Source organism: Pristiophorus japonicus, chromosome 16 (assembly GCF_044704955.1).
Source record: "Pristiophorus japonicus isolate sPriJap1 chromosome 16, sPriJap1.hap1, whole genome shotgun sequence".
NCBI classification, from domain to species: domain Eukaryota; kingdom Metazoa; phylum Chordata; class Chondrichthyes; family Pristiophoridae; genus Pristiophorus; species Pristiophorus japonicus.
In genome coordinates this window covers 115,617,175-115,638,273 of record NC_091992.1, presented here as the reverse complement: position 1 = coordinate 115,638,273, position 21,099 = coordinate 115,617,175, and the positions used below count along the sequence as shown (strand labels likewise).

At 47.0% G+C, this 21,099-nt stretch overlaps 1 protein-coding gene across 4 annotated transcripts in view; it reads left to right on the top strand.

The window, feature by feature from the left end:
* LOC139226752 (transmembrane channel-like protein 6) overlaps positions 1 to 19,815 on the top strand; it is a 134,853-nt gene extending 115,038 nt beyond the window's left edge. For all 4 annotated transcript variants that reach the window (XM_070857742.1, XM_070857743.1, XM_070857744.1 and 1 more), the window contains 8 exons: positions 3,320 to 3,417; positions 8,899 to 8,994; positions 9,598 to 9,673; positions 10,012 to 10,145; positions 12,763 to 12,939; positions 13,744 to 13,822; positions 15,237 to 15,335; positions 17,673 to 19,815. In XM_070857742.1, the coding sequence (XP_070713843.1) occupies positions 3,320 to 3,417; positions 8,899 to 8,994; positions 9,598 to 9,673; positions 10,012 to 10,145; positions 12,763 to 12,939; positions 13,744 to 13,822; positions 15,237 to 15,335; positions 17,673 to 17,693 (780 nt within the window). In that variant the 3' untranslated portion in view covers positions 17,694 to 19,815. The remainder of the gene's footprint in view (positions 1 to 3,319; positions 3,418 to 8,898; positions 8,995 to 9,597; positions 9,674 to 10,011; positions 10,146 to 12,762; positions 12,940 to 13,743; positions 13,823 to 15,236; positions 15,336 to 17,672) is intronic.
* Positions 19,816 to 21,099: the final 1,284 nt, after the last annotated feature.

Genomic DNA, 21,099 nt, shown 5'->3' with positions numbered 1-21,099 from the left:
AGATTTTAAGGAGCGTCTTGAAGGAGGAAAGAGCGGTAGAGAGGCGGAGAGGCTTAGGCAGGGAATTCCAGATCTTCGAGCCGAGGCAACAGAAGGCACGGCCACCAATGGTTGAGCGATTATATTCAGGGATGCACAAGAGGGTTGAATTAAAGGAGCGCAGACATCTCGGGGGGGCGGGGGAGGGGGGTTGTGGGGCTGAAGGAGATTACAGAGATAGGGAGGGGCAAGGCCATCGAAGAATTTGAAAACAAGGGTGAGAATTTTCAAATCAAGGTGTTGCTTAACCAGGAGCCAATGTAGGTCAGCGAGCACAGGAATGATGAGTGAGCGGGACTTGGTGCGAGTTAGCACACGGGCAGCCGAGTTTTGGATGACCTCAAGTTTATGATGGGTAGAATGTGGAAGGCCAGGTAGGACTGCTTTGGAATCGTCAAGTCTAGAGGTAGCAAAGGCATGAGTGAGGGTTTCAGCAGCAAATGAGCTGAGGCAGGGGCGGAGACGGGCAATGTTAGGGAGGTGGAAATATGTGGTCGTTGTTATGCTGCAGATATGTGGTCGAAAGCTCATTACAGGGGGAAATATGACACCAAAGTTGCCAACAGTCTGGTTCAGATGTTGGGGAGAGGGGTGGAGTCAGTGGCTAGGGAACGGAGTTTGTGGCGGGGATTGAAAACACGCTTCGGTCTTCCCGATATTTAATTGGAGAAAATTTCTGCTCATCCAGAACTTTTTTTTTTATTCATTAATGGATGTGGGCGTCGCTGGCAAGGCCAGCATTTATTGCCCATCCCTAATTGCCCTTAAGATGGTGTTGAACCGCTGCAGTCCATGTAGTGAAGGTACTCCCACAATGCTGTTAGGTCAGGAATTCCAGAATTTTGACCCAGGGACGATGAAGGAACAGCGATGTACTTCCAAGTCAGGAGAGGAATGTGGAGGTGATAGTGTTCCCATGCGCCTGCTGCCCTTGTCCTTCTAGGTAGTCAAGGTCGTGAGTTTGGGAGGTGCTGCCGAAGAAGCCGTGGCAAGTTGCTGCAGTGCATCTTGTAGATGGTACACACTGCAGCCACGGTGCGCCAGTGGTGGAGGGAGTGAATGTTTAAGGTGGTGGATGGGGTGCCAATCAAGCGGGTAGCTTTGTCCTGGATGGTGTTGAGCTTCTTGAGTGTTGTTGGAGCTGCACTCATCCAGGCAAGTGGAGAGTATTCCATCACACCCCTGACTTGTGCCTTGAAGATGGTGGAAAGGCTTTTGGGAGTCGGGAGGTGAGTCACTCACCGCAGAATACCCAGCCTCTGACCTGTTCTTGTTGCCACAGTATTTATGTGGCTGATCCAGTTAAGTTTCTGGTCAATGGTGACCGGCAGGATGTTGATGGTGGGGGATTCGACAATGGTAATGCTGTTGAATGTCATGGGGTGGTGGTTAGACTCTCGCTTGTTGGAGATAGCATTGCCTGGCACTTGTATGGCGCGAATGTTACTTGCCACGTCTCAGCCCAAGCGTGAATGTCATCCAGACCTTGCTGCAGCGGGCATGGACTGCTCCATGATCTGAGGAGTTGTGACTGGCACGGAACACTGTGCAGTCATCAGTGAACATCCCCACTTCTGACTTTATGATTGAGTGAAGGTCACAGCTGAAGATTCTTGGGCCGAGGACACTGCTCCGAGGAACTCCTGCAGCGATGTTTTGGAGCTGTGAAGATTGACCTCCAACAACCACAACCATCTTCCTTTGTGTTAATTATGCCTCCAGACAGTGGAGAGTTTTCCCCTTGATTCCCATTGACTTCAGTTTTACGAAGGCAACTTGGTGCCACACTCGGTCAAATGCTGCATGATGTCAACGGCAGTCACAATCACCTCACCTCTGGAATTCAGCTCTCTTGTCCATGTTTGGACTAAGGTTGTAATGAGGTCTGGGGCCTGGCGGAATCCAAACTGTACATCGGTGAGCAGGTTATTGGTGACTAAGTATTGTGTGATAGCACTGTTGACGACACCTTCCATCACTTTGCTGATGATTGAGAGTAGACTGATGGAGCGGTAATTGGCCAGATTGGACTTGCCTTGCGTTTTGTGAACAGGGCATACCTGGGCAGTTTTCCACATTGTCGATGTGTTGCAGCTGTACTGGAACACCTTGGCTAGAGGATGTCGGACAAGCAGTCTGACAATTTAGAGACCATGGAGGGGTTGAGAGAAGTGGTAGTGAGGTATAGCTGGGTGTCATCAACAAACACGTGGAAACTGACGCTGTATTTTCAGATGATGTCACTAAGGGGCAACATGTAGATGAGAAATAGGAGGGGGCCAAAGACAGATCCTTGGGGGGGGGGGGGGGGAGGACACCAGAGTTAACGGTACAGGAGCGGGAAGAAAAGCCATTGCAGGTCTCTGGCTACGATTAGATAGATAAGAATGGAACCAGGCGAGTGCAGTCCCCCAGCTGGACAACGGCGGACTGGCGTTGTAGAAGGATGGAGTGGTGAACTGTGTCAAAGGCTGCAGACAAGTCAAGAAGGACAAGACGGGATAGTTTGCCTTTGTCGCAGTCACGAAGGATTGCATTTGTGACTTTTATGAGACTTTTATTGGTACTGTGGCAGGGGTGGAAACCAGATTGGAAACCACCGGGATTTTTCCAAACATCACAAATTTGCCTTTATTTATAGATGTAGACCTACACAACTTTTAAAGGAAGCCATGCTGAAATTGAATGGCATTTTGCTGTTTTGTGGGGTCATCTTTAACTATAATTTCTTCTCCCCTGACCTCTCTGGGGCACCCCCATCGATGCCACAGGCCTACCCTCCCACCAGCCAGCCAGCCGCTAAATTGCCCCTGGGTCCCTGGCCTTGAACTCACGCCTCTCCTGGGCCCCGATCACACCCCTTCACAGTCTCTCGCCACTCCTGCTGTATCTGCCCACGCTCCAATCACCGACCTGGACCTTAATGACGTCACTCTTCACTGCCGTTGCCCTCCTGCACCAGCTCGTGCTGCACCTTGCAATGGCATGCCTCCACGCTGCTCCCAGGGCCTCCACGCTGCTCCCAGGCCGCTCACCGCTCCTTTTATGGCCCCGACTTGCCATCGGTGTTCTCACGCAGGTCGGGGCCTCCACGATGGTCCATTTTACGTCCATTCTAAATACCTTCATGTAACGTTGTCACAGTTGGTCTTAGACTCACTGATATGTAATCTCTTGCAATTGAGGATATTATATATATATATTATATATTTATTATATATTATAGTATCATGTAGTGTGAAATACTTAACATCCATGCCTTGTGTTTTTTTTGCTTTAGTGCTGGGAAACCTTTGTAGGGCAAGAATTATACCGCTTGGTGGTGGTAGATTTTATATTCATTGTCCTGGAAACAATTTTTGGAGAATATATCTGGAGGTAAGTTTTATATTTATCAGAAGACTTTTTAATCTGTGAATATTTACTCATGCTTTAACGGTCTGTAGGCCACACGAACATTTAACCAATTGTGATACGAAAGGTGTAGCTGTAACACCGAGGCTTACAAAAGTGGCTTATGGTAACACACTTACCGGTTTTTCCTTTCTTCCAGAGAGACGCACCTTTGGTGTGTTCCTCCTCTCCCTCCTCCCCTCCCCCTCCATCAGAGCAACACAGCTAAGATCTGTATTCACCATGTGGACAGCTGCAGGCAAGGACCACTCCATGGTGCCCTGTGTCCATACTTTTTATATTTATATAAAAAAAAGTGAAGTAGCTACACAAAGCAACTTGATTGAAGTACAGCAAATGTAAATGGTTTTATGAAGAGGATCAATGTGCTTACCCTTTGGCTCATCAGGTAGCTCATTGATTATAGACTACAAAGGCAGGTGGCATCAGGGGCTGGGAATCTGGGCAGAAGCTCAGATGTGAAAGATCTCCAATTAGTGTCAGTAACGCAGGTTCCTTTTGTCATAGTGTTGCCTCAACTCTGAGGGCCCAAGTTTCGGGCCGCTGGACGCCCGTTTTTCACGCCACAACGTGCGCCTAAAAAAAACTTACAGATTCTCCGTCTCCCTGCTGGTCCTCTGGAATCGGGCGCGGCAGAGCATGAGCTGAAGGGGGCGGAGCTAGATCCCTGCGCTGAAAACAGTGCCGGGACCTCTGCACATGCGCGCTACAGTGGGCGCGCATGTGCAGTAGCTCCAGGCGCCCAAAACTGTGTGGGAGGGGCCCGAAGCACACAGCCCCTAGCCCTGGCCGAATGGCCTCACGGGCTGCGTGCATAAGGCGGCCTCCCACGCCCAGCTCCTGCTTCCTCCCGACCCGACTCGACTCCCGCTTCCCCCACCCCCCCACATCCGGACCCGACCCCGTCCGACTCCCACTTCCCCCCCCCCCCCCCCCCGGAATGGACCGGACCCAACCCCCCGGACTGGACCTGACCCGCGCTCCCTCCCTCCACCCCCCCCCATACCCGAACCAACCCGACCTCCCTCCTTCCCCCCCCCCCCCCGACCTGAGCCGACCTCCCTCCGCCCCCCCCCGACCCGACCCGCGCTCCCTCCCTCCACCACCCCCATACCCGAACCAACCCGACCTCTCTCCTTCCCCCGACCTGAGCCGACCTCCCTCCGCCCCCCCCGACCCGACCCGTGCTCCCTCCCTCCAGTCCCCCCCCCCATACCCGAACCAACCCGACCTCCCTCCTTTCCCCCCCCCCCGACCTGAGCCAACATCCCTCCGCCCCCCAGACCCCGACCCGCGCTCCCCCCAACCCGACCCCCGGACCCGACCCGACCCAACGCCACCGACCTGTAAATCTGGTGCTGGGGACGGTCCCTGCCCGAAGTCTTGGGCCCTGCCTGAAGTCTTGGGCCCAGCCCGTTCAGCCTCCCCCCCCCCCCCGCCTTCTCCTTTCCCCCCCCCACCTTCTCCTTTTCCCCCCCTCCACCTTCTCCTTTCCCCCCCCCCCCGCCTTCTCCTTACCCCCCCCCCGCCTTCTCCTTACCCCCCCCCCGCCTTCTCCTTACCCCCCCCGCCTTCTCCTTACCCCCCCCGCCTTCTCCTTACCCCCCCCGCCTTCTCCTTACCCCCCCCGCCTTCTCCTTACCCCCCCCGCCTTCTCCTTACCCCCCCCGCCTTCTCCTTACCCCCCCCGCCTTCTCCTTACCCCCCCCGCCTTCTCCTTACCCCCCCGCCTTCTCCTTACCCCCCCCGCCTTCTCCTTACCCCCCCTGCCTTCTCCTTACCCCCCCCGCCTTCTCCTTACCCCCCCCGCCTTCTCCTTACCCCCCCCGCCTTCTCCTTACCCCCCCCCGCCTTCTCCTTACCCCCCCCACCTTCTCCTTACCCCCCCCCGCCTTCTCCTTACCCCCCCCGCCTTCTCCTTACCCCCCTCGCCTTCTCCTTACCCCCCCCGCCTTCTCCTTACACCCCCCGCCTTCTCCTTACCCCCCCCCCGCCTTCTCCTTACCCCCCCCGCCTTCTCCTTACCCCCCCCCGCCTTCTCCTTACCCCCCCCCGCCTTCTCCTTACCCCCCCCGCCTTCTCCTTACCCCCCCCGCCTTCTCCTTACCCCCCCCGCCTTCTCCTTACCCCCCCCGCCTTCTCCTTACCCCCCCCCGCCTTCTCCTTACCCCCCCCCGCCTTCTCCTTACCCCCCCCCGCCTTCTCCTTACCCCCCCCCGCCTTCTCCTTACCCCCCCCGCCTTCTCCTTACCCCCCCCGCCTTCTCCTTACCCCCCCCGCCTTCTCCTTACCCCTCCCGCCTTCTCCTTACCCCCCCCGCCTTCTCCTTACCCCCCCCGCCTTCTCCTTACCCCCCCCGCCTTCTCCTTACCCCCCCCGCCTTCTCCTTACCCCCCCCGCCTTCTCCTTACCCCCCCCGCCTTCTCCTTACCCCCCCCGCCTTCTCCTTACCCCCCCCGCCTTCTCCTTACGCCCCCCCCGCCTTCTCCTTACGCCCCCCCGCCTTCTCCTTACCCCCCCCGCCTTCTCCTTACCCCCCGGCCTTCTCCTTACCCCCCCGCCTTCTCCTTACCCCCCCGCCTTCTCCTTACCCCCCCGCCTTCTCCTTACCCCCCCGCCTTCTCCTTACCCCCCCGCCTTCTCCTTACCCCCCCGCCTTCTCCTTACCCACCCGCCTTCTCCTTACCCCCCCCGCCTTCTCCTTACCCCCCCCCGCCTTCTCCTTACCCCCCCCCGCCTTCTCCTTACCCCCCCCCGCCTTCTCCTTACCCCCCCCCGCCTTCTCCTTACCCCCCCGCCTTCTCCTTACCCCCCCGCCTTCTCCTTACCCCCCCGCCTTCTCCTTACCCCCCCGCCTTCTCCTTACCCCCCCGCCTTCTCCTTACCCCCCCCGCCTTCTCCTTACCCCCCCCCCGCCTTCTCCTTACCCCCCCGCCTTTTCCTTACCCCCCCGCCTTTTCCTTACCCCCCCGCCTTCTCCTTACCCCCCCGCCTTCTCCTTACCCCCCCCGCCTTCTCCTTACCCCCCCCGCCTTCTCCTTACCCCCCCCGCCTTCTCCTTACCCCCCCCGCCTTCTCCTTACCCCCCCCGCCTTCTCCTTACCCCCCCCCCGCCTTCTCCTTACCCCCCCGCCTTCTCCTTACCCCCCCCCCCGCCTTCTCCTTACCCCCCCCGCCTTCTCCTTACCCCCCCGCCTTCTCCTTACCCCCCCGCCTTCTCCTTACCCCCCCCCGCCTTCTCCTTACCCCCCCGCCTTCTCCTTACCCCCCCGCCTTCTCCTTACCCCCCCGCCTTCTCCTTACCCCCCCGCCTTCTCCTTACCCCCCCGCCTTCTCCTTACCCCCCCGCCTTCTCCTTACCCCCCCGCCTTCTCCTTACCCCCCCGCCTTCTCCTTACCCCCCCGCCTTCTCCTTACCCCCCCCGCCTTCTCCTTACCCCCCCCGCCTTCTCCTTACCCCCCCCGCCTTCTCCTTACCCCCCCCGCCTTCTCCTTACCCCCCCCGCCTTCTCCTTACCCCCCCCCGCCTTATCCTTTCCCCCCCGCCTTCTCCTTTCCCCCCCCGCCTTATCCTTTCCCCCCCCCGCCTTATCCTTTCCCCCCCGCCTTCTCCTTTCCCCCCCCGCCTTCTCCTTTTCCCCGCCTTCTCCTTTTCCCCTCCTTCTGCTTCCCCCCGCTTCTCCCCCCTTCTCTTCTCCCCCCCTTTCCCCTTCTCCTCTAACCCCCCTTTCCCTTTCTCCTCCCCCTTCCCCTTCTCCTACCCCCTCCCTTCTCCCCTCTCTCCCTGCCCCCCCTCTCTCCCTGCCCCCCCTCTCTCCCTGCCCCCCCTCTCTCCCTGCCCCCCCTCTCTCCCTGCCCCCCCTCTCTCCCTGCCCCCCCTCTCTCCCTGCCCCCCCTCTCTCCCTGCCCCCCCTCTCTCCCTGCCCCCCCTCTCTCCCTGCCCCCCCTCTCTCCCTGCCTCCCCTCTCTCCCTGCCCCCCCTCTCTCCCTGCCCCCCTCTCTCCCTGCCCCCCCTCTCTCCCTGCCCCCTCTCTCCTTCTACCCCCCTCCTCCCCCTCCCCTTGCTGTCAGAAACACAGACACTGACAGAGAGTGAAACACACACACAGACAGAGAGAGATAGAGACACTGACAGAGACACACTGGGTGGGGGCATCCCAACACACTGCAGTCGGTAAGTAGAAAATGTTTTATTTATTGATTTTTTAAAAATTATTTCTTATTAATTTTTTTTGATTGATTTATTGGTTGATTTATTGATGTTTTTATCATTTATTATTGATGATGGCTCTTTATTTGTAAAACTGAAGTGTTTAATGTTTGTAAACTTCCCTTTAAACACCCCCCCCACCATTCCCTACGCCTGATTTGTAACCTACGCCTGATTTTCTAAAGTGTAGACAAGGTTTTTTCGAGCGTAGAAAAATCTTCACTTACTCCATTCTAAGTTAGTTTGGAGTAAGTTTTCACTGCCGAAACTTTGAAAACAGGCGTAAGTGGCCGGACACACCCCCTTTTAAAAAAAAATAAATAAATAAATAATTCTGTTTCAAAGTGAAACTGTTCTAACTGACGAGAACTGGAGCAAACTAAATGCCGAGAATTTGAATTTCTAAGATACTCCGTTCTACACCAGTTGCTCCAAAAAATCAGGAGCAACTGAGGCCGAAACTTGGGCCCTGAGTGAGGGTGTAGCTCCTTCACACTGGAGTTTGCAGTAGTTCCAGACCTAGTCCCTGATGTTGCACCCAGTTTAACCAAACATTCAAAGCAAATCATTCGAAGTGCACAGTAAAATCTGAGTGATTCTAATTTTTTACAGGTCTCTCTTCACTGCCCTCCCCTCCCAGCCACAGTCCTGCTGCACCGAAGGAGATAGTGTGTCCAGCCTGTTCCTCCCCAGCTGCGAGGAACTGTGCGAGTGGCCTGATGGAGAATTCACCATCCAGTTCTACTTCACTTCACCCCCGCCCCCCCCCCCTGTTCCTTCACACTCCCAAGGAGGGGAAAAGGAGATGCTCTGGACTTGGCTCAGTGCTTCTTCACAGGAGGAAAGCTGAGCCCACGAGTGGATATGAAGCTTTATTTCCAGTACAACACAGTGCTGCACATTCATGCTGCGTAGCACTATGCTTCCTTTAACAATTGCTTTTTAAATGATACATTAATACTGAGACTCCATTTGGTTTCAAGATTGTACATGCAGCAAAAGTTGCAGGAATATGGTACTTACCTCATGTGGTTGGCTTCTGGCCATCTTTCTGTTTACTGGAAGTAACTTGTCGAAGAATCCTTAGTAGGCCGAGAGTCTGAGATGCCATCAGTTGGCATTCTGTCTGTATTGATTAATTGATGGCATTTTGTGCAGAGGAGAAAGCAGTTCAGTGAAGTTGGAGGGTAGTCTGCAATATTATTTTAATTGTTTTTCCTTTCTTCAATATCCAGGGTAATTTGCATTAAACTGCTGAAAAGGAAAAGAAAGCCTGAGTTTGACATTGCCAGGAATGTGTTGGATTTGATCAATGGACAGACTCTCACATGGTAAGAACATGTTTGATCATGCTGCATTGATGTTAGAACACTGATGGCTCCAGCTGCTGGAAAGTGTGAATTGCTCTCGGGCTTCACCAGCGACTCAATGAGTAGCTTGCACCTTGCTCGAGTGGTAGTTGAACCACATGCATCAGGGCAACCTCGAGTTTGAATCCTGTCTGTGCTGAGTTAGTTGTTTTCGGGTGGGATGATGGGGGATGTTGCACTGCTGAAGCGTCCTCACCATTGCCCAGAAAGTGTGCAGACATCAAAGGGCATAGGATTGGGCTTGACTGTGATGCGCCTGATGTGCAAATAACTCGCTCTCACTGACTGGCTCGGCTCACAAAATGAAGAATGGCTACTTAGAAACATAGAAAATAGGTGCAGGAGTAGGCCATTCTGCCCTTCGAGCCTGCACCACCATTCAATATGATCATGGCTGATCATTCCCTATGTACCCCTTTCCTGCTTTCTCTCCACACCCCTTGATCCCTTTAGCCGTAAGGGTATTCGAGGGCAAGATATTCAAGGGTTGCCAGTTCTGTGCAATTGTAAGACAACCGAATTATGATTGAACATCCTTTTAACTCAGTTCTGTTTATTTTGTAGGTTGAGTTTACTGTTTGCACCATTGCTACCTGCAGTTCAAATAATCAAATTTATTATTATCTTCTACATCAAAAAGGTAATTTTCAAATTTATAAAACTGCTGACTATTATAGGATATATAGGAGTTAGCTTAGTTGTCCAGTTTTACTAATCGCCTTTGCTTTGAATTTATTTTGACCCCCAGTCTGTGCTGTTAGTTGATTTTTGATAATGTTTGCACTTCATAGCCTGAATAGGAACCATCGTTGGCAGCCTTTGTACATATTTTGTTAACCGGGCTGGGTGTGAATACTCTTAAACCGGTTGCTTGGGAACCAAAACTTGCCCAGCTATTCACTCAGTTTCCCAAACTGTGAAGATTGATGTGTATGGTACATCGTACTGATGTTAACAAAGTTATTGCCTCTCTTTCAGCTCAGCTTGATGATGAACTGTCAGCCACCACGCAAATTCTGGCAGGCATCTCATATGATGACTATCTTTATTAGTCTTCTGTGTTTCCCATCATTCCTTGGAGCCACAATTGCTTATTCCTATACTATATGGTAGTAAGTACAGGCATGGTTACTTTTGTAGGCAAAATCCTGTGAAAGTGATGATTCAAAAACTAGATGAGAAAATAGAATTTATTTTTAGTGCTCATCATCATCATCAGAGGCAGTCCCTCGCTATCTGCTAGTCATCTGTGTAAATTCAGGAACTATGTTTTGAATGGAGCTGTTAATATTCTAATGCCAACACTCCAATCTGCCGAACAATATTTTGGCGGAATTTTTTACTTTTAAGCTAAGTCACTGCATGGGCTGTCCTATAAGTTTCAGAAAATGGAGATTCTCCAGGGAACATTCCCTCCTTGCTAAATTACAGAGCTGTAGGTATGTGAGGGTTGGAGAAGTCTGTTCTGCTGACTTCATCTTATGGTTTCAGGACAGTAGGGCAGAGGTTGGTGGCTATATTGCAAAATATTTGCTACTATTGCTACCCTGTTCATAAAGCTACATATTACTTTAAAAGTTACTTATCGTTGATATTTTCAGTCTGTTGATTATCAGTGTGAAGTTGACACTTGTCCGGCCATTTGCCTGCTGAACTGATCTATCAGAAATTGCAGATAATGTACTCTTGGAGCAAGCCCACAGTCATATTCTTTTTCCGATTGTTTTTTGAATCTAATATAAGGCAGCATTCACCCCATATTTTAATCTATGATTATTATTTATGTAGGGGTTGACTATAACCATGCAACCATAGAAACATAGATACATAGAAAATAGGTGCAGGAATAGGCCATTCGGCCATTCGAGCCTGCACCACCATTCAATAAGATCATGGCTGATCATTCCCTCAGTACCCCTTTCATAGAAACATAGAAAATAGGTGCAGGAGTGGGCCATTCAGCCCTTCGAGTCTGCACCGCCATTCAATAAGATCATGGCTGATCATTCCCTCAGTACCCCTTTCCTGCTTTCTCTCCATACCCCTTGATCCCTTTAGCCGTAAGGGCCATATCTAACTCCCTCTTGAATATATCTAACCAACTGGCATCAACAACTCTCTGCGGTAGGGAATTCCACAGGTTAACAACTCTCTGATTGAAGAAGTTTCTCCTCATCTCAGTCCTAAATGGCACCCCTTATCCTTAGACTATGTCCCCTGGTTCTGGACTTCCCCCAACATCGGGAACATTCTTCCTGCATCTAACCTGTCCAGTCCCGTCAGAATTTTATATGTTTCTATGAGATCCCCTCTCATCCTCCTAAACTCCAGGCCCAGTCGATCCAGTCTCTCCTCATATGTCAGTCCTGCCATCCTGGGAATCAGTCTGGTGAACCTTCACTGCATTCCGTCAATAGCAAGAACATCCTTCCTCAGATTAGGAGACCAAAACTGAACACAATATTCCAGGTGAGGCCTCACTAAGGCCCTGCACAACTGCAGTAAGACTTCCCTGCTCCTATACTCAAATCCTCTAGCTATGAAGGCCAACATACCATTTGCCGCCTTCACCGCCTGCTGTACCTGCATGGCAACTTTCAATGACTCATGTACCTTGACACCCAGGTCTCGTTGCATCTCCCCTTTTCCTAATCTGCCGCCATTCAGATAATATTCTGTCTTTGCGTTTTTGCCCTCAAAGTGGATAACCTCACATTTATCCACATTATACTGCATCTGCCATGCATTTGCCCGCTCCCCTAACCTGTCCAAGTCACCCTGCAGCCTTTTAGCGTCCTCCTCACAGCTCATACCGCCACCCAGCTTAGTGTCATCTGCAAACTTGGAGATATTACACTCCATTCCCTCATCCAAATCATTAATGTATATTGTAAATAGTTGGGGTTACAACACTGAGCCCTGTGGCACCCCACTAGTCATTGCCTGCCATTCTGAAAAGGACCCGTTTATCCCAACTCTCTGCTTCCTGTCTGCCAATCAGTTCTCTATCCACGTCAGTACATTACCCCCAATACCATGTGCTTTAATTTTGCACAACAATCTTTTTTGTGGGACCTTGTCAAAAGACTTTTGAAAGTCCAAATACACCACATCCACTGGTTCTTCCATGTCCACTCTACCAGTTACATCCTCAAAAAATTCTAGAAGATTTGTCCAGCAGGATTTCCCATTGATAAATCCATGCTGACTTGGACCGATCCCGTCACTGCTTTCCAAATGTACTGCTATTTCATCTTTAATAATTGATTCCAACATTTTCCTCACTACCGATGTCAGGCTAACCGGTCTATAATTTCCCGTTTTCTCTCTCCCTCCTTTCTTAAAAAGTGGTGTTACATTAGCTACCCTCCAATCCATAGTAACCGATCCCGAGTCGATAGACTGTTGGAAAATGATCACCAATGCATCCACTATTGCTAGGGCTACTTCCTGAAGTACTCTGGGATGCAGACTATCAGGCCCTGGGGATTTATCGGCCTTTAATCCCATCAATTTCCCTAACATAATTTCCCGCCTAATAAGGATTTCCTTCCATTATGCAATTTGCAGAACACCAGTAAAGATTATATATAAAGATCGTGCCAAATAAAGGCAAGCTTCACCATGAACTGCCATCTCCTGCTTTTCATACTCCCCTGAAATTTACTTGCGACAATGAATATTAGCGCAACTAAGTGTTGCCCAATTTTGATTTATTTTTTTAATTAGCGTAAAGCCATCAGTAGTTTGCGGTCCCTTCCGAACACTGACGACCATATACGAATCTGCGAAGATCTGGGTCCGTCAGCTGGAGAAAGAAGATTCAAGCTTTTCCTGGTTTTCATGGATTCACAAATACTTGGTGGAAAATCCTTTCTTCTTCCTCTTGGCGTCAGGCATCCTACTGTGAGTTTAAGTTTTTAACACGTTCTCAGTTGTAAGATTTGCCTTTGTATTCTACAGCACCTACTGTAGATAAAACTATAGAAGTGTTGAATAGGACTGATGACTGTTGCTAAGAATCTGACTCCATTATTTGAAATGTTATCAGCATTGCTTTGTGGAACACCCGTGGTTAAATCAGGAGATAAATATCTTTAGATTTTTATGTCATACGGTTTATGATTTTGCCATGCTCCACTCAACTCCAGAATAATCATTTGGAGATATACAAGTGGGTTTAAGTCTAAACATATCCTACCAAATAATTTTCCCCTTCAACCCCAGTAAAATGAGCTCCAATCTGTTCTTTGGGCAGCCTTTATGAAAACCAGAAGGCAACTAACTCCACAAAGCACTGCTCAGAACTACTTAACAAAACACAGCTGAATAGTTCAGTCATTTAAATGTGCTTTAATTGTAGGTGACAATAATTAGTTGACTTGATTAAGGATTGTGAATGAATTCTTCGAATTATAACTTTGTGACGACTAGTAAGTGACATTTATTGTTTCAACATGATTAAAAATAAAGTGTAAATTGCTGCTGTAATTTTAGACATAGAATCTAGACACAGTCAAACACCATGAAAAAAATTATACTGAAATCAAAAAATGATTGTGGTTTCTGACTATAGTACCAGTGAAAAATTAAAGGCAGTTTATTCCGTATATTGTGGTGTACTGGTTAGAGAGCTACATCATGATTCCACACTGTTACTGAAGTTTTGTGTTAAAGTTTCAACATTAGCATTCTAATTTTCTCTTTCAGTATAGTGGTCTATTTCCACTGGCAAGTTCTGGATGGTCAAAGGAAGATAATTAAATTACTAAATGAACAAATTATAAATGTAAGTATCTGAATCTTTGATCAATGTACATCTGATTGTTTGTTTTATTCAACCTTGTACATTCTTTCACTGAAATGGTTGTTTATTTGGTATGTTATGGGTTGTGGTAGAACCACATTATTTACCAAGAATATGAATTGAAGCACAATACCAAAAATTACTGTTAATGAACATTGCAGTGCTTGTACCAAATTCTTAATCATTTAAATGGAACAGCGTTGGATCAGTATATCTGCTATAGTGATGGAGAAAGGAATTTGATAAGTGATGATAAACATACTTATAATACATTGGTGACAGTCATTTTCAGTTTCTTTTCAAATAAAATTTTGATTTAAACATTTAGAAATATTATACAAAATAAAACACACATGATTCTATGTTGAGAAAGTATATTCTGCTTTAGGAGATAATTTGATGAGCCGTTCAGCTCATCGTGCCTGTAGCTGGCTCTTTAAAATAGCTATCCAATTAGTTCCCCAATCCTTCCCTGTAGCCCTGCATATTTTTCCTTTTATATAAATATATATCCAATTCCCTTTTGGAAAATGAGGATTTTAATCTGCTTCCACCACCCTTTCAGGCAGTGCATTCCACATCATAACTCGCTGTGTAAAAAATAAATTCTCCTCATCTCCCCTCTGGCTCTTTTGCCAATTATCTTAAGTCTGGTGTCCTCCAGTGGAAACAGTTTAATTAGTCTATCAAACCCTTATAAACTTGAACACTTCTATTGAATCTATTAACTTAATTTGGGGAATGGTTCAATTGAAGGTTTCCTGTTGTTTTGCAGGTACCCCCTTATTAAATTAGGTATGGTGATCACTGTTTATTGCAAATATAAAAACTGTCAGGTCTGAATTGCCACTGGGCCTTCATATTGAAAACCAAAAGCTCCACATCGTTTGATCACAAATTAAATCACTGGCTTGCGTTGTCCTGATGACTGAGTTAACGAGAGCATTTCAGTCCAGACTTGGACGGTGTCTCGGTTTGATCCCCAGCTAATGCTGATTGCACCCAGATTTGACATTTTATTTCGAGCCGTTTTGTTCCAGCATCAGATTTTTACCAAATCATTATCGGACGTGACTGCCACCAACAAACTGGAAGCGGTCTGCGCATGTGTGCTGCTGGTTCGTCACAGGAGCGGGTTCTTTTATAAAAAAAACTAATAGCCAGGAAGGGAGATGGGTTGTTGAGAAAGCCGGGAAAATGTTTTAAAGTCGTGAAGGGAGCGGGGTGGTCATGGCTGGGAACCACCTCCGTCGGTTGTGGTGAACGCGAGTTTTTACATTTTGGACCTGCGCAGCTTCAGGTAGCTTCTGGTTCGTTGACAGGAGTCACTGCGATTATTATTTAAGTTGGAATGTACTATGTCGACAGATAATATACAGATTCTTTTTTGGCACAGGAGGGAGATGACAAAAAGTTTCTTATTGGTAAACTCCAAGATTTCAACAGAAAGAAATTTAAACCTCAAAGGAAGAGGCAGACACAAAGGGAAGTCGAGGTAACTAGATTCGTTTTCTAGATGTGTTGCTTAGCTATAAATGGCTTCTTTGATTTTGACACTCATTCTGTGCCTTACTACTCTGTTTCCTACATTACAGCAGTCACTACATTTCAAAAGTACTTAATTGGCTGTAAGGCACTTTGGGACATCCTGAGGTTGTGAAAGGCGCTATAAAAATGCAATTTCTTTCCTCCTTCCCTCCCTCCATTAGAATCATAAAGCACAGAAGGAGGCCATTCAGTCCATAGTGCCTGTGCTGGTTTTTTGAAAGAGCTGTCCAATTAGTCCCCCGCCATTGCTCTTTCCCCATAGCCCTGCAATTTTTTCTTTTCTTTTGAAAGTTACTATTGAATCTGCTTCCACCATCCTTTCAGGCAGTGCATTCCACATCATAACTTGCTGAGTAAAATAAATAAATAAATAAATCTTCCTGATCTTCCCTCTGGTTCTGTTGGCAATTATCTCAGATGTGTCCTCTGGTTACTGACCCTCCCGTCAGTGGAAACCGTTTCTCCTTATTTAACTCTTATCAAAACCCTTCATAATTTTGAACACTTGTATTAAATGTCCCTGTAACCACCCTCCCTGGTGGCCCAGTGGGCAGCACAGACTGTGCTACTCAGATTGCAGCAACCCTCCCTTTAAGAGAAGGGAACAGACATTGTAATGCGGCGCATCGGTGCTGATGTCATCAGCACGCCGCTGATCTGCTGAGCACAGCACTGAACGGGGGAACGCCGGGTTCGTGCAGTCAACATTTGTTTTGCACAAAGAACCCAAATCCGCACTGGGCCATCATATACCGTGCCAGCGCCAAAAAATCTCTCCCTGCGAAATAACTGGCCCAAACCCAGTGCGGGGTAAATTCAGCCGCTCAAAGTTGCCTTTTATGTTATCAGCTGATCTTTTTTCATCCGTGCTCTCTGCACCTTTCCACTGCACTTTCTGCCTGATTCTCTACTGTATTTTAAACCTGACATTTATCGCAAGCCGCCTTTTTCTGTTTCATTTTAATCTCGATATCTTTAGTTATCCAGAGAGCTCTAGCATTGGATGCCTTTCCTGTCCCCCTCATAGTGTTTAGTCTGTACCTGAACTCTCTCCTCCTTGAAGGCTCATTTCCTCTTTGACCTGCCAGTCATTGTTTCCAATCCACTTGCGCCAGATTCCTTTTCAACTCTCTAAAATTAACTCTCTTCCAGTTGAGTATCTTCCGGTGATTGTTCCTTGTCCCTTTCTATAACTACTCCAAACCTGATGATATTGTCGGGGGGTGCTTTCGCTCTCTCTACATGTTTGCTCTCCTGTAAAGAATACATTTTCTGGGGAGAAGGTGATACGCAAGTTAGCACATTGGGGTTCATTTTCAACTTTTGCTGCCCAGGCAGTAACCTGGGGGAGCAGATCGCCCACACGATTTTCATTCCATTGAAATCAAAACTGATTTCACACAGGATCTTTCTACCCAACAGAGGTGGCTTTTGACTCAGAATTTGAATCCAGGTCCCAGAGGTAAAAGTCGAGGGTGTGTCTGACATCCACACCCCATACTGACCAATATTTTTAAAAACCTTTAGGGGCCGAAATTGCCCTCTGCCCCGTTTGGGCGGATAATTGAAATGATTTGTTGAATTCCCGCCCCAATCGATAGGGCAGGGAATGGAGGGAAATTATCCTCCTCTTGTGAAAAATCCTTGGGGAGGAAGGTGGGCGGTGTCATCAGTGTGTGCCGGCATGCCACGTCGCGCTGACCCTTAGCGATGTCCCTCCCCTTCACTTAAAGGGGCAGGGACACTGCGGAGCCTACTTGGCGTCCACTGGGGCCACCAGGGAGGACTGCGGCCTGTTGGTGGCCCGGCCGAACCTGTGGCCGCCATTGTCGGGCCGACCACAGAGTCGGCCGAAAATGACAATAAAATGGGCGGCTGCCCAGCCACCTGCAGCTTCCCACCATGCGAAACTGTCGGGGTACCGACAAGCGGTGGAACGATTTTTTGAGGGCAACGTCGCTTCCGGGTGGGAACCAGTCGGTGCGCACTCTTATGATGTCACTACCGCCGTTCGCACAGGAGCGAGGCGGTCGGGTTCTGTGCCTCAAAAAAACAAGAGGGCAATGTCCCAATCGGCGGACAGACTGGGCAGAAACTCATTTACACCCCGAGGCGGTAACTGATTTTTTTTTTTAAAAAGGGGCAATTTCGGCCCCTTACTATTTTTTTTTTAAACGTTTGGTGCAAACTGAGTAGAATTGTTCTGATAGGTATTTGGTTTAAGAATTTGTAAGTGTATTGCAGTTAATTTCTCTAAACTTTTCTCATCTGTGTCATTGAATAGGTTCATCCTGACTGTTACTAGAAGGGAAGAAGAAATAATTTTGCCACTGGTGCTGTCGAGAAAACCAACAACACAAAAATGAATGAAGCAGCAGATCTAATGACTGAATTATTGAGATGCCTGGAATTGTTATTTTTGTTAGGTTTATTTGGCTGTCTGCACTTTACGTTGATAAAGCTACAGTACATTAACCGAAACTGGAATCAGTGCAGCAATAACCAATTGCATGGTGCCATATCAGCCACCTTTTACGATAATATTACAAACTGATCCTACCATTGTTGCATTTTGCTTCATTGGATTTTTATTCTCTGTGTAAGTTGGCTTCCAAGGGTCACTTAAATGCTTTCTTGGATGGCAAATATCAGTCAGAGAGGCCACCTTTCTGCTGCAGACTCCCGAGGAATCTCCATTTATGAATAATGTTTTTAATTGAATTGATGCACAATTTTTAAAGCTAGTGGCTATTGTGGTTTTGCCTGCAGAAATTCAGGACTAAATGAATTTCCCTCAAAGTGCGCTGGTGATGTTGTATGGGGTCTGGAGCTTATGAAGCTCCATGTAGTGGTTGAAGTGTGCAATGGCAGGCACTGTTGTATCAGAATGGTGATGCCCAAACATAAAGTGCAAATGTGATAAATTATAGATAAACCTTTAAAAGTTCTGACTTTCACATTTATACTGTGGATTACAATTCGCTTAAAAATTATTATCCTTAAAACAGTAGCCTAAATCAGTCTCCAGCTTTATAAAAAAACATAAGTAACCTGTATGTAGCATGATGTGTTCATCTAATTGCTGCATTTGTAATTACAGATGCAAATATTGAATGCTCACTTCAAAGTGACCAAGAACAAAATATTGCTGTGTTGCACTGACAGACTATTTTCAGATTTGTAGTTTACATAAAATGGAGCAAATTGTTGCTCATCTTTTAACTCTTAAAATTCAGAACGAAGATTCTGATCGCTTTAGCATGACTGAAGCCCCACCTCAGGCTCTGCGGAGACCAGGATCACTGGTCTGGCAAATATCTCCACAGCAGTCTGTGAATTTTGTTAGTTGTACTGTTGAGAGCCATGTGCCAGGAGGTCAGAAATTCTTTATATTTATATTGAAAGCTATTGTAACCCAGTTGTGTAATGCACATTTTGGCAACAAATTAACCCTGCAGCTTCTTCCTTCATCAAATACTGATCTACTAAACTACTAAGTTTAGGTGAACAATTAACTATTTGCTACTTACTATCTGAGTCGGGGGGTGAAAACTTTAATTTATTTAAGGTATCCTGAACTGTCCTTACGTTGTAAATACTGCACAACAGCACTGTGTTACATCGTGTTTTTTTAATGTGTGTACCTCGAGTGTATACGATGGATGCTAATACAGTGTATTGTAAAGTCAGTTGTACATTGAAGAGGAGGGTCTTGTACATATTTAAAGTACCACAATTTTAATTCTGTTGAATGTGTTTGCTGCCTAAAGTGACAGATGTCCATTGGTCTGTAAGAGATAAAAGATTGCAGAGCCAGTGTGACGAAATGCTGCTCCCTAACCCGACTAACCATATTATGTCAAAGCAAAACATATAAACTGTTTGGATTTGACCTGGCTCTCAAAAAAGCAATCACAGGAAACAATTTATGTCATGTTTTGTTTTGGATATCTGCAAATGACTTAACACTAGGACATTGATGACGGGTATGGGTTCGCATTCACCTCGGTAGCCAATTCCCACTTGCACCAGATTCAAAATGTTCATTCTTATGAATCGTTTAGTACGGAATTATTCTGGACCATGCAGTCAATGTATATAGGTTTAATGGAGTGTAGAATTTTCTGTCTATTTTTTCTACGTTTTTCTATGTTTATATTTATTTGTACAAAGGATAAAATAATGGACTATTTTCAGTGTAGCATTTGTTATTGAATTATAACAAACAAAAATGTTGTACTGTACAAACCAAACCAAAATAGGATTCTACACTGGCCAAAGTGAACTATGATTTTTATTTTGAATTTCCATTGCGCAAAATGATCCACTGTTGTCAAAAACTACAGTGTGCCACATTAATGAACTCAAATATACATCCTGTATTACTAAAATGTACTGAATTATTAAAATGTACTGAAACTTGAAAATGTGCATTAGTGTTGTCTATGAAATCGTGGGTTCCAATTTTATCATTTAAGATGTGCTGCCACAAATCCCCTGTTTGCATACAGACTTGTGGATGGCATTGTATTTGCTTTTTCTGTACAAGCCTCGAACATGTGCTGTTGTACTTTTCAGGGGTGTACGCGAACAAAATGATCAAAATGCTAAAGTTTCAGTTTTGCACCTGTATGTGTAGACCTGGAAGGATTTATGTGCAACTTCAAGCCAAGAAAGATGGCAAACATGGGCAGTAGATTAGAAAATAATGTGTTTTTTTTTAATTATGAAATGCAATACTCTTTTAAAAATGCACTCCTTAAGTGACAATTAGTATTTTTGCAATAATTACAATTGTAGGAGAGGAGCAGGATAGCTTTTTTTGTTTGCTGGTGTACTCTCTATACCTTCAGTTTGCAGGACACGCTTTCTTATAGGTAACAAAATCATCTGAGATACATGGCAAATATTGGTACAGGTACCACAGAGATTATCTTAACACGCAGGAAATTATAAAGTTGTGACAAGACACTTCTGCTTTACTTTGTGTATTCAGTGAAATCATTGTTAACAATGTATACCAACATGTTGGAAATGTACATAGAATAGATATTACACTGATAATTGTGCAATATCGAAGCCCGCAGAATCGCAGAGAGGCCATTCAGCCCATCATGCTTGTGCAGCTGAGTGCTATCCACTGGCTCCCACTTCTTTGCCTTTTCCCTCGACCTTTTTTCAGATATTTACCCACTTTCCTTTTAAAAGCTATTATACATTCTGCTAACGCCACTATTTCTGGTAGATTATTCCATGTCCTCACAACCAGCAATCTCCTAATTGCTCATTTCATGCTTTTGGTAATAAATTTTTGCTGACCTGTGGAAATAGCTTTTCCCCGATTTTATCTTATCAGACTCTTTCTGTTAAATCTCCTCTTCACCTTTTTTATTTTGGTGAAGAGAGCTTCAGTTTTTCTAGCATCTCATCACAACTGAAGTTTCTCCTCCGATATTGTTCCAGTAAACTTGTTCTGTGCCCTCTCCATAGTATCCAATGATTTGTATCGATTTACATTACCTATTTGCTTTTGCTCAATGCCTTTATTTATAAAACAAAGGATTCCATATTCTTTTTTTAAACGGCATCATCAAAATGAATTCTTTTAAAGCTTACTGTGCCTCTGAGTCTCGATGCGCTTCTATTCCTTGTAAAATGTTAACACTTGGGGGTGGAAATTCGGTCGCGCCTCTATTGCGGTGTTAAACCAG